General features: G+C 47.1%; 1 protein-coding gene across 1 annotated transcript; it reads left to right on the plus strand.

The window, feature by feature from the left end:
• Positions 1-5,292: 5,292 nt before the first annotated feature.
• Gast (gastrin) lies at positions 5,293-5,719 on the plus strand. The gene is made up of 2 exons (XM_057773401.1): positions 5,293-5,503; positions 5,616-5,719. The coding sequence occupies exons 1-2, from the start codon at positions 5,293-5,295 to the stop codon at positions 5,717-5,719; spliced, it is 315 nt and encodes a 104-aa protein (XP_057629384.1).
• The last annotated feature ends 7,807 nt before the right edge of the window (positions 5,720-13,526 follow it).

The following is a 13,526-nucleotide window of genomic DNA, read 5'->3' on the forward strand; positions in this document are numbered from 1 at the left end:
CTCCTGAGGGTGGGCACGAAGGTAGTATCTCTAACTCTGCCTGAGGACCATGTCCAGGCTGCCACCCCAAGGCCCTGCCACTCCCAGGCAGAGGGTAAGATGCCCATATGGACACGAACACCTCACAGGGATCGATGACTCTTAGTCCCATCACACCCTCCAAGCCCTAGCTGCCTGGCGAGGCTGAGTCATCGCCAACCTCTCCCTTCCCGCTATTAAGAACCGATTAGGAAGCTGAGGCATCGGCCTGCCTGACAGCGGTTTTAGTTCATCAATAATGGCTCAGGGTGTGTGGGCAAGCAGGAGCGAGTCAGGCGTTGCAGGTGATTGCAAACGGAGTCTTGCCTCTGGGGAACATTCACCCTAATAGAGTACCCTGAAAATGAGGGCTGTTGTTGTGTCCCTGGACTTTCAACTCACCCAAGCAAGGAACGTACTGAACATATTTACTTCTTATCCAAGAGAGGGCCTTGTTACCTGGACCCTCTCTAAGCTAGCACTCCATAGTGAGAATAAATTTGGAACATTTGGGGTCTGCGTGGGTTGTTTCTGTATTTGTGGTGCTAGGAGGGTAAAACCTGGGGTTTTGTGCAGGCTGCACGAGCCCTCTACTACCGCTCTACATTTTCAGCCGTATTTAAAATATTTGAAAAGTCAAGAACATTTCCCACCCAGCCCGCAAGGCTGAGGTGCTTGCCACCAAGCCTGCAGCCTGAGTTTAAGTCCCAGACTCACACGGTGGAAGAAAACTGACTCCCGCAAGTTGTCCTCTGACCTCCACTCACAAGCTCTAGCCACATGCACACATCTGGCTGTGTGTAGACCAGGCTGGCCTCGAACTCACAGAGATCTGCCTGCGTCTGCCTCCCGAGTGCTGGGATTAAAGGTGTGTGCCACCACCGCTTGGCAACAATGGGTTCTGACGATTGGCTTATGAATATATTCAGAAAGGCCATCACTCTGCCTTCCACATCCCTCCCAGGAGAAGCGCCAACCCAGCCCCTCTTTATGTTCATGGAGTCAGGCTGGAGAGTGCTTCCCTCCATGGGTCTCCATTTCTATATTGTAGAAGAGGAGCACACTGACACTTAGGTACTAGGATCATGGCAGAGAGGAACTGCATTCATTCCTGCAGAGGGTTTACCTGCTTGGCACACATAGAATTACCCTGCCCTAGGACCTGGAGGAGGGCGCTCTAAGTGTGCGTCTGGGCCTTCTCACATTCTCCTCCACCCCTGCCCTGTGAGGCAGGTATGAACGAACCTCATTTCACAGAGAAGGCTAACTTAAGTTCAGAGTAGGCAAAGAGGGGAAAGTGCAAAATGTATTCAGTTTCCGTGGGTGATGGGCAAAGTGCTTTATGTAATGCTCTATCCCAAGACCCACCCTCAAGCCTTTTCCCTCACTGTTTGGAGGAGAAAACATCGCAATCATTAGAAAAGGGGACAGCTGGGAAACTTTCCCTTCCTATCAGACCACAGGCCCTTGTGAGCCCTACATGTAGGACGTGCTCCTGGGGAAGAGCGCTAAGCCTCTCGTCTTTGAAGAGGACCCTTGCTGTGCACACTCTGAAGTGCCTACAATGACAGTCACCACTGCTGAATAGGAGACAAGCTGATGTTTATAATAATTGCCATCCCCCTAGCTGGGGGAAGAACAGCCAGGGGGCATAACCCCATCCACAGGCAGAAATCAACCTGGCTCTTTGGAAAGCTTGTAATTTCCGGTTACCATAGAAACACCAGCATCTCCATCCCCCGCCAGGACGCGAGAAGAGCTGCTCTCACCCTGTCCTTTCTCCCAACCCCCTCCTGTTCCTTCCATCTCTGAGATTTTTGTGATTCAATTAATTACTGTCAATGTCTGCGCTGGGTTTTGTAATTTTTTTTTATTTATTCCATCTGTTGAGTCACCGTGTCCTGCTCTGGATTAGAGTGGTTATTCACTAGAACATTTGGGCTCTGGTTGCCATGGACACGGTGCAGTCTGCATCCTTCATCACCTGTTAATTCTCAGTAAGGCTGGCTGTGAGCGTGGGTACCACTGCCCTTCTACAAGACCCAAGGGACATCAAAGCTCCCTGAGACAAGAAGGGGGGGCCCAATGACGCATGAACAAAATGAACAAAAGCAATTGTCTAATCTCAACTATGAAAAAAATATCAAAAACAGTCTAGAGCTTGTTATAACCTTGCAAAACACACTCAGGCAGGAATTTATCAAATAAACCAAGAAATGTATCATTTTCTCTTCTGATACATCTTTGAAAAATGCCTTTCTTCACTAGCCATTTTAAGATGTATATTTTTGTTGCAAAAATATGAATTCTTGGGGGCTGGAGAGATGGCTCAGAGGTTAAGAGCACTGGCTGCTCTTCCCGAGGTCCTGAGTTCAATTCCCAGCATCCACATGGTGGCTCACAACCATCTGTACTGAGATCTAGCACCTTCCTCTGGCATGCGGGCAAACATGGAGGCAGAATGTTGTATACATAATAAATAAATAAATCTTAAAAAAATTCTGCAAAAAAAAATATGAATCCTTTATTCAAATCACCTTCTACTCCTCTACTCCTGAAAGCAAAATAGAGGAGTGTTGAAATGCAAGACCCTTGAGGAACCGGCTCTGGGTAGGGGGCTGACAAGGGGTTCGATTAAGCAGCAGACCCAGGGTGAGAGTACAGAAGCGTTGGGCAGATGCCACCCAACACAGACGGCATAAAGAGACAGGAGATGCTGAGGGTTTTCCCCGGCAAAGGAAGCATAAAGGGGTTTCAAGGCAACCAACATGACGTTCTCAGCAGGAAGAGCAAACCCATCAGTCCATGCCCCATCGCTCCTGATAACTACAGTACATCCTGTTTTCAAAAAACCCAGTGGAGGGCACAGGGATCAATAAGTCACCTCCCATTCACACACTACCTGTCCATCAAGCATCAGCATATGGGTACCTCTGAATCCTAGGTCATTTGGCTCATTCTCTTTTTCTCCCTTCTCCTCCCCCTCCTCCCCATGGGATGTAGTCCAATAGAAGACTTGGAAGCCTGTGACCCAAGGGACACAGTAGAATGAGCCGTTTAGGAACCCAGAGTCTGTCTCTTGTGTGTCCCCTCCCTGTTTCAACCCTTCCTTTTCCCCCACATTCTGAATAAACAGCTGATTGACAGCTCTGTGACAGGGTGGGGCAGGGTGACAGGGTGCAGCTACACTCCACACCCATTTCTCTTGCGGTGGGGAATCGGGAGTCACCTGGAAGCGGGGCTTGGGAGGGACCATGAGGGCTTTATAAGGCAGACCTGGTGCAGCAGGCAGAACAGAGCTAACCCAGCCTCCACAACAGCCACCTGTCCCCCAGCTCTGCAGGTGAGAAACTGGAAAGGGGAGGGGCAAGAGGGATGAGAGCCAACAGGCCCCTTCCCCATAGAATTTCCAGGCCATGGCTCTGACCTGGGGCTCTCGCCTTGGTGTTTCCAGAGGTGGGGCTGTTTCCTTAGCCTAGGGTGGAACTGAGCCTCAGCTTCAGGGCCACCCTGCCATCCTGAATCCCCATCTGCCTTTCTGCTTCACTGGGGACTCAGCCCTAATCCCAGGGCTCCTGCCAGCTGGGGAAAAGAGCAAGTGAGGCTCCCTCCCATTGCTCAGATGAGAAAACTGAGGCCCAGGGGTTAGGTATTACTAGCCCAGAATCATTTTAATAGGCAGGGCTAAGACTGGAATCCATCTCAAGCCCTTTCCTAGGCCAGCGCTACCTAAAAGGACATTCCGTGATAACGGGAATTCTTGACATCAGCACTGCCCTGTATAGGAGATGGGTACTTATCATCTGGCTAGTTCAAAGGCAGAAAAATTTTATAACAATTTATTTAAATTTAAAGAGCCATAACTCGCTGGTGACTGCCGTATTCGTCAACCTGTGTGGCTCACATTGAACAGAACGGATCTCTACAGCACTGATCTTTTTTTCTTTTCTTTTCATTCTTTCTTCCTTTTCTTTTGGCAACGTGTCGCTCTAGGCCACATCTGCCTAGCCCTCACAGAGTCTTAAACTTGAGGCAATCCTTCTGCCTCAGCCTCCCAAGGACAGAGATATACACCAGAGCTGGAACATCAGTTCTGCTCTGTCTCCATTTACGTCTTCATTAGTCACAAGTATTTTCCTCCCACAGGAAACCTAATCTGAGAACTTTGTCATGAAACACTAATATCTTCGTTGTTGCTGTTTTGTTTTGTTTGTTTGAGACAGAGTTTCTCCTTGTAGCCCTGACTTTCCTGGAACTAGCTCTGTAAACCAGGCTGGCCTCGAACTCAGAGATCTGTCTGTGTCTGCCTCCTGAGTTCTGAGATTAAAGGCACGTGCCACCACCGCCCAGTGCTAAAATCATTTAATACGCATTTTTTTCCTACAGGGGAAAGTTAAACAAACACACACAAATCTCAAGTCAACAGAACAGGTGAGGTTTAGAACTCGATGTTTATTTGGGCATTGCACCTTGGGTCCGTGTTGTGCTTCCCCCAAACTCCCTCTTGCTTAGTTGAAAATATTGGTTGAAATTTTTTTTCTCAGCTACATAAGTACAGTTGCAGGCTGTTCATCAGCTAAACACTGAAGAGCCTCTCCTTCAAGGTTGCCTAGCAACAGCATGGCCCTTCCACCCCCCAAGGATAGGCTGGTGGTCTCCAAGCAGCAGTGTGTGGTCTGTAACTCCTTGAGTGTGTGTGTGTACCTTTGCTGTCTCTATTTAAATTTTCACTTTAAATTCTAAGACTAAATCATCCAGGAGATTTTGAAATTGTGTGTGTGTGTGTGTGTGTGTGTGTGTGTGTGTGTGCACGCATACATTTGGGGAGCAATGCCAGTGCCTATGTGGAGGTCAGAGATTTATTGCTCTACACCTTATTGTCCATGGAAACAAGGTCTCTCTCTGTAAATCTGAAGGTTGAATATTTTATTGTGTTCTCTTCTCTCTCTTCTTTCCTTCCTTCCTTCCTTCCTTCCTTCCTTCCTTCCTTCCTTTCCTTTCCTTCCTTCCTTCCTTCCTTCCTTCCTTCCTTCCTTCTTTCTTTCTTTCTTTCTTTCTTTCTTTCTTTCTTTCTTTCTTTCTTTCTTTTTTCTAGACAGGGTTTCTTTGTGTAGCCCTGGCTTTCCTGGAACTCATTCTGTAGAACAGGCTGGCCTTGAACTCACAGAGATCCGCCTGCCTCTGCCTCCCGAGTGCTGGGTTTAAAGGCCTGTGCCACCACAGCCCAGGGAGAGCCCCATCGTGAAGTCCCGCTCTCTCCCCTTTGCAGACAAGATGCCTCGACTATGTGTGTGCATGCTGATCTTAGTGCTGGCTCTGGCTACCTTCTCTGAAGCTTCTTGGAAGCCTCACTCCCATCTACAGGATGCATCCTCTAGACCAGGGGCCAAAGGGGGCCTGGAACCACACCAGCTGGACCAGCTGGACCCAGCCTCTCACCATCGAAGGCAGCTGGGGCCCCAGGGTCCTCAACACTTCATAACAGGTAGTAGCTACTGACCCAATCGGATCTGGCCATGGTTCCTCACTACTGGCCTCACAGTTTCCCGGTAACTAGGCCTCCTCCTCTCCATTCTCACTTCCTGTCACCTCCTCAGACCTGTCCAAGAAGCAGATGCCAAGGATGGAGGAAGAAGAAGAGGCATATGGATGGATGGACTTCGGCCGCCGCAGCGCTGAGGAAGGGGACCAGCGTAACTAGCGACAATCTTCCAGAGCCCAACCATCTCCAGCCATGCCCAGTTCAGTCCTTGCAAAACATAAAAAAATAAACTAGCTTCCAGTGTATCACCGAGTCATGTCGTGTGCTTGACTAGAGAGGGGTTGAGGCAGAGATCACAGAGTAGCATTAAACAAGAATCTATCTGGGTGGGGCTGGAGAGATGGGCAGAGTTAAAAGTGCTTACTGCGCCGGGCAGTGGTGGCGCACGCCTTTAAACCCAGCACTCGGGAGGCAGAGGCAGGCGGATCTCTGTGAGTTCAAGACCAGCCTGGTCTACAAGAGCTAGTTCCAGGACAGGCTCCAAAGCCACAGAGAAACCCTGTCTCGAAAAACCAAAAAAAAAAAAAAAAAGTGCTTACTGCTCTTTCAGAGGATCCTGGTTCAGTTCTCAGCACCTCTATCAGGGTGCTGCCTGGAACCCCAGTTCCAGGGAATCGAACTTTCTTCTCACCTCCCTGGACATCTGCACTCACCTGCACCTACACACATAAACACATCATTAAAAGCAAAATAAATCTTTTAAAAAAATAAAAGGTAAATCAAACATATCAGTCTTAGTTTAAAACCTTCCAAGGCTGCCCATTCCATACACAATGAACCCACGACTTCGTTCTAAAGTCCTGTGCTGATTCAGTTGTCTTCTTCCTGCCCTAGAGAATCAAGTCTTTCCCCTGCCCCCCACTTCTTCCTTCCCCTTCCTTTCCTCACACAGACAGATCATGCTCTTTACTGGTCATTTGTCCTTAATGTTCCCAGATACTGGAATGTTCTCTTGGACCAAACATAGCAGGCTCCCTTTCCTCCTCAAAAGGAGGGATCTGCCTTTTCTGTTCCTCGTCCTTCACACAAATTTCACAAGTGTAGCAGGGCAGTGGTGGCACACGCCTTTAATCCCAGCACTCAGGAGGCAGAGGCAGGTGGATCTCTGTGAGTTCGAGGCCAGCCTGGTCTACAAGAGCTAGTTAGCTAGTTCCAGGACAGGCACCAAAGCTATAGAGAAACCCTGACTCAAAAAAAAAAAAAAATTCACATGTGTAATTGGTTTCTTGCCCACGTCACATCTGCCTTCTCTGCAAGGTGGGAAGCTAGGCATGGGACCACATGTCCCTCTTCCCGATAGATCCATCTCAGACGTGCAGGTGAAGAACCGACACATTTCTGCGTCTTAGTCTTTCCTTGTTCTTCTGCCTGTCAACAGACACCTAGCAGGGAGTCACTCCACTTGAGAGCCAGAGAGGAGTCCTAATTCTACCCATCAGAGGTTCACGGCTAGAGCTCTGGAATAAAAGACCCCGAGAGAAAAGCAAGCCCATCAAAACCAGGCTGTGTGCTTAGTACATGAGGCGCTCAGGGGATGCGTAAGTCAAGGCAGTGTCTCTGATCACAGTCTCTCAGCATCTTTATCAAAGAACAATTCATCCGTGGAGAACAAATCTGGCTACAGGCTTCTGAGGGTGGTGAACTACGTGGGAAAGTAAGTATACAGGAAATAAAATAAGGTCAATAACGCAGGTTAATAAAATCTGTCAAGATTTAAACGCTTTGATGGCATTTCCAGCCCGAAGAGGGTTTGAAAGTCTCCAGTGATAGACTTTTCATTCCTGGCAGAATGTAGAAGTTCCTTGTTGTTGTTTTAAGGCAATTTCTTTTTATTTTTTAAAATACTTATTTACTTTATGTGTACGTATGTACCTGCATGCATGTTTGTGTGACAGAACCCTCGCAAGTCAGAAGCAGCTTTGGATCCCCTGGAACTGGAGTTACAGTTTGTGAGCTGTCAAGTGGATGCTAGGAATTGAACCCGGGTCCTCTGGAGGCGCAACCAGCGCTCCTTACCCCTGAGCCATCTCTCCAGATCCTGGATGGTGAAGTTCTGCTTCTAGGAAGTTCTCAGGAAGGCTTTATTTGGAGCTTCATCCTCTTGTTTGCCCTCAGTTTAAAACAGTTCTTGTGCCAGCGAGGCTGGTGTTTGGGTGTATTCTACTTTCCTCCCGGCTGTCTCTCAGCTCAGAAGAGTGCTTACTGCTCTTTCAGAGGATCCTGGCTACAGACCATTGCTGTGGACAAACAGGAAATCCGGGGAGCTTAGGACTTCAGTTACATCTCTCCATCAGTGACAGAGACGCGTTGGAAGACAGCTATTGGTTCTTCCCCACACCTAGAATGGCAGGACTCTGAGCCTGTCCTGCTGCCTCCCAGACTTCTCCAGCAGAGCTCTTCAGTTTGCACAGCAATAGTTTGCTCGGTGACATTCTATTGGCTTCCTCTCCTCCCAAATCTCCATTTCTCTCACTCCTATTAGTGTTCCTGGGGTTCCTGGGGACCACCACCCAAATAAAAGGCCTTTGATCCTGGCTTCAAAGTAACAGGCTGAAATCAGAACCCAAGCAAGTCTCCTCTGCTAAAGTCCTAGGGGAAAGGGAAAGGGACATGGAGAGGGTAGTCTTTAACTCCCAGCCTTCTCTAGATCCCCTGGACTGGAAGAACCTCTACCCTGCTGGAGGTGAACAGCCTCCCCTGCACTGGAGACTTTCTGAAGGCCTCTGTCTCTGCCAGGGTTTCTTTTTTTTTTTTTTTTTTTTTTTTTTGGTTTTTTCGAGACAGGGTTTCTCTGTGGTTTTGGAGCCTGTCCTGGAACTAGCTCTTGTAGACCAGGCTGGTCTCGAACTCACAGAGATCCGCCTGCCTCTGCCTCCCAAGTGCTGGGATTAAAGGCGTGCGCTACCACCGCCCGGCTCTGCCAGGGTTTCTATTGCTGCAATGAAACACCATGACCAAAAAGCAAGCTGGGGAGGAAAGGGTTTATTTGGTTTACACTTCAGCATTGCTGTTCATCACTGAAGGAAGTCAGGACAGGAACTCAAACAGGGCAGGATCCCAGAGACAGGAGCTGATGCAGAGGCCATGGAGAGGAACTGCTTACTAGCTTGCTTTCCCTGACTTGGCTGAGCCTGCTTTCTTATAGAAGCCGGGACCACCAGCCCAGGGATGGCACCACCCACCATGGGCTGGGCCCTCCTCCATTGATCACTAATTGAGAAAATGCTCTACAGCTGGATCTCACAGGAGGCATTTCCTCAACTGAGGCTCCTTCCTCTGATGACTCTAGCTCGTGTTGACACACAGAGCCAGTCAGTACAGCCTGCCAGAGGCAGACCTTTGGGAAGTTGGTTCACCTTCACAAAGTCTGAACCTGCCTCCCTCAGGGCCTCTAACCCAAAAACTAAGACTAAGCTTGAGCATGTGGGGAAGATTGCCCTAGACAGGGGACAAAGGCCTACTGACTTCAAAATTTGGTAGAATCTGAGTTATCCAGAAAGAAGCATCAGGAGGAGCCAGGAGAATGTATAGGGGAGGAGGTTTGGGGACTATGGACCACTACAGTGGCCCTAAGCAAGCAGAGTGGATGAGGGCTTGCGACATGGACAGCATCTTCATGTGACTTGAGTTTCATCCTAGCAAAGACACCTGGAGCCGGTATTCATGTCTTCCTGAGACAACTCCCTTGAAGCTTTGACTAAACAATCACCTACAGGGACCACATTGAAGATGTCAAAATTGTCTCAGTGGAGTATTGAGAGAGGGGTCGAAAGGCTGAGCGGTGGGCACGATACATAGAGCAGAATTATTGCGTAAGACGTCGGACTCCACCAGAGGATGGCATACTGCGTGAGGACGCAAGGGCACTCCTTTCCCAGAGGACACAGGAATGAGAGAGGGAGCAAAGCACCAGAGATGCTGCCCTCTCCTACGATGCTAGAGGTAGTGTTAACCAAGTACCCCACAGGATGCCCGAGAGTCCGAACTGTCCCAGAGTTCTGGAGAAATGTACGTCTCAGACCCATGTGTTGGCAGAGTTGGCTCATTTGTAGAGCAGGGAGGGAGAATCTGTCTTCCTCCTAATGTCTGGTGGCTTGTTGTCAGCCTTTAGCATTGTTCGGCTTGTAGGTCTCTGTCTCTATTCGTATACAGTGTTTATGCAGTCTCTCTCTGTGTGCGTGTGTGTGTTGTAATACGAGCGGCAGGGCTGTGTCCCCAGCATCTGGCCACCCGCAAGGCTTATGCCCCAAAATAATTACACGGAAACTGTATTCTTTTAATCATTGTTTGGCCCATTAGTCCCAGTCTCTTATTGGCTAGCTCTTACATATTGATCTAACCCATTTTTAATATTTTGTGTAGCCCTACGAGCTGGCTTACCAGGAAAGATCTTAACCTGTGTCTGTCTGGAGTGGGAGAATCATGGCGACTCCCTACTCGGCTTCTTTCTCCCAGCATTTTGTTCTGTTTACTCCGCCTATCTTAATTCTGCCCTATCAGAGGCCAAGCAGTTTCTTTATTAATTAACCAATGAAAGCAACAGATAGAAAGATGACCCACCTCCATCATTTCCCCTTTTTCTGTTTAAACAAAAAAGAAGGCTTTTACTTTAACATAGTAAGATTACATATAACAAAATAGTTATCAAGCAAGAATTACAGTTACAATATTTATATCTATTTTATTTTTTATCATAACTAAGGAAAACTATAACTATAACTAACCATTTTTTAATTCCATCAAAGACTCTAGAAGGATATAATATTACCTAAGCAAACAAGAGATCCAAAACTCTAGAAATGACAGAGACATCTTGTTGCCTGGACAGTCACCCAAAGTTTTTTTGTACCGTTGGGGCATCCATCTTTAGCCTACAGGCCCATAGTTTTTAGCAGACATTTTTATCAAGCAGGAAATTTTAAAGACAGTTTAGTCACTTTTTGCTGTGTCCTGTAGAATGTCTCGCAGACTCTTTCATGAGTCAGGAACCCCGAAAGACCATCTCACCTTTAGGCAAGTTTAGCAGTCCTCTTTTTGTGGGTTTTTTTGTGTCGTTTATGCATCAGTCCAGGCAAGAGCAGTTTCTTGCCCAAATGTCTATCAAACTCCATAAGGAGCCTCTTTGATGCCCATCTTCCTCTTGAAGTAGCTGGTGCTGCCAGAAGCAGACGTGTCTCATTGTCATGAAAAGCCCTAAATTATTAAAACATTTAAAATGCCATATTCTGTAGTCTTTGAAAGATATGAAGAATGTCTATCTAATTGAAATATATTTTATATCTCTAGAAAATCTAACTAACATGACTACAAGCTTGACTATTATTGATGATTATCCATTAACAACCTATATTTTTTATTTTACATTACATTTTTAAATGAACTACACAATCACAATACCTTAATCAAGATCAGAAATACATATACACATAACAAAATTGACCTTAAAATCCATACCAATGTATTAGCACGTTGGGTGCCACTCTGTTGAAATATGAGCGGCAGGGCTGCGTCCCCAGCATCTGGCCGCCCGCAAGGCTTATGCCCCAAAATAATTACACGGAAACTGTATTCTTTTAATCATTGTTTGGCACATTAGTCCCAGTCTCTTATTGGCTAGCTCTTACATATTGATCTAACCCATTTTTAATATTTTGTGTAGCCCTACGAGCTGGCTTACCAGGAAAGATCTTAACCTGTGTCTGTCTGGAGTGGGAGAATCATGGCGACTCCCTACTCGGCTTCTTTCTCCCAGCATTTTGTTCTGTTTACTCCGCCTATCTTAATTCTGCCCTATCAGAGGCCAAACAGTTTCTTTATTAATTAACCAATAAAAACAACAAATAAAAAGATGACCCACTTCCATCATGTGTGTGTGTTAATGTTTACTAAGAATGTCACATAGATTATAGGACACCCTAATGATTTCATCTTAACTAATTACACCTGCATTGATTCTATTCCAAAAGTCACATTCTGAGATACTAGAGATTAGATCTGCACAGAAATTGGGGAGGAGTTACTGGACATGGTGGCTCATACCTGTAATCCCAACACTCGAGAACCTGAGGCAGGAGAATTGCCCTGAATTTAAGGCCAGCCTAGGCTATACGGTAAAACCTTCTCAAAAATTAAAATATGTGCTGAGAAAGATCAGCAGTTAAGAGCAGACTGCTCTTCCAGAGAACTTGGGTTTGATTCCTAGTGCTCACATCTTGGCTCATTGACTATCTGTAATTCCAGTTCCCAGGGATCTGACACTCTCTTCTGACTTCTGTGGGCACCAGGCATGCATGTGGTACATGCTACATGTGTACAGATCAAACACACATACATATAAAATCCTCCTAAAAACCTTTGTAAAGATCGAGGCCATGGTTGAACTAAGAGCTGCTACTCCAGACCCAGACTAGTTAGTGCCACAGGGATGGCAAAGGCACGAAACAGAGATGAAGCAGGAAGCAGCACAGACAAGGTTGAGTTTATTATCATAGAAAAGCTAAATCCAAGGGGCAAGCAGGGGGTTCCTACTGCAGACTTGACTGTGGTAGCTTCTGCCATGGTGATTCTATACAGCAGAGAGATGAAGAGCAGAGGAACCAAGAGCTGATGCCCACTGCTGAGCTAGAAACTCGTGATCCTTTGCCTGGCTTCCGGATCCACTTGGGTTCCCAGAAGAGCCACTGCTCAGGGGAAAGAGCCCCACTCAGAGTTCACAAGGGCTTGAGCCAACACTCACCCACAAAGAACCAGAAGACCATGGTATCTCCATACATATTAGAGGAGACACAGAGAAGCCAGCAGAGCTCCACATGAGTGTCTCACCACAGGTGCAGTAAGTTCTTAGACATGCCTTGTCATTTCTTAGTCTAGCAATGTGTAATTTGGACAGATAAACATGACAGCTGGCAGAAGAACAGTCATCATAATTACCCCGCGGTATGGAATAAGAGTCATCATGGTGGGAAAACAAGCACCAGCCCCTGAAGCTACCCTATTGCTCACACTACCGCAGGCCAGGAGAAACAACAGGTTCACCTTTAAAGACTTAAGGGAGGGGGCTGGAGAGATGGCTCAGAGGTTAAGACCATTGCCTGCTCTTCCAAAGGTCCTGAGTTCAATTCCCAGCAACCACATGGTGGCTCACAGCCATCTGTAAAGGGGTCTGGTGCCCCCTTCTGGCCTGCAGGCGTACACACAGACAGATAAGCTGGCCTCACTGGACCGGCTAAGCACAACCTCTGATGCATGCTGACCTGATGAGAGTGCATATTCCATGCCGCCAGGAAAGGGGATCGGAAAGAGGGCTCACCAGCCAGAACGGACCGCAGCACACGTTCAAACGTGACATGTTTGGAATCAGTGTCCAAGTACCTGTGGTAGACAGGCATGGCATGTCAGTCTGTCTGCACAGTCCCAAGAGAAGTACAGGGCAGACCCGGAGGGCTGGCAAGCTCTTTATTATAGGGCAGACTGAGAGAAAATAGTTCAGGCTTAGCAAGTCAAGAGGCTAAGTCAAGAAAGGTAGGTAGATTCTCAGGGAAGAATTTTCGTTTGTTTTTTGCTTTTTGAGACAGGGTTTTTCTGTAGCTTTGGAGCCTCTCCTGGAACTAGCTCTTGTAGGCGAGGCTGGTCTTGAACTCACAGAGATCCACCTGCCTCTGCCTCCCAAGTGCTGGGATTAAAAGTGTGAACCACCACCACCCGGCTTCAGGGAAGAATTTTACAGTTGCTGTCGGCACACATCTGTAATGACAGCACTTGGGAGATTGATGGGATTGGAAGTTTAAGGCCTCTATAGTTAACACTCTCAAAAAAATACATTTCTATGTAATAAGATTTTTCTTTGCACCACCAGTTCACAAATAACAACATTGGGATTTATTATTAATTATGAAAGCTTGACCTTTAGCTTAGGCTTATTTTCAACTAGCTCTTACAACTTAAATTTTTTTAAATATTTATTTTT

The sequence above is a fragment of the Chionomys nivalis genome, chromosome 7, assembly GCF_950005125.1.
Source record: "Chionomys nivalis chromosome 7, mChiNiv1.1, whole genome shotgun sequence".
Classification (NCBI taxonomy): Eukaryota; Metazoa; Chordata; class Mammalia; order Rodentia; family Cricetidae; genus Chionomys; species Chionomys nivalis.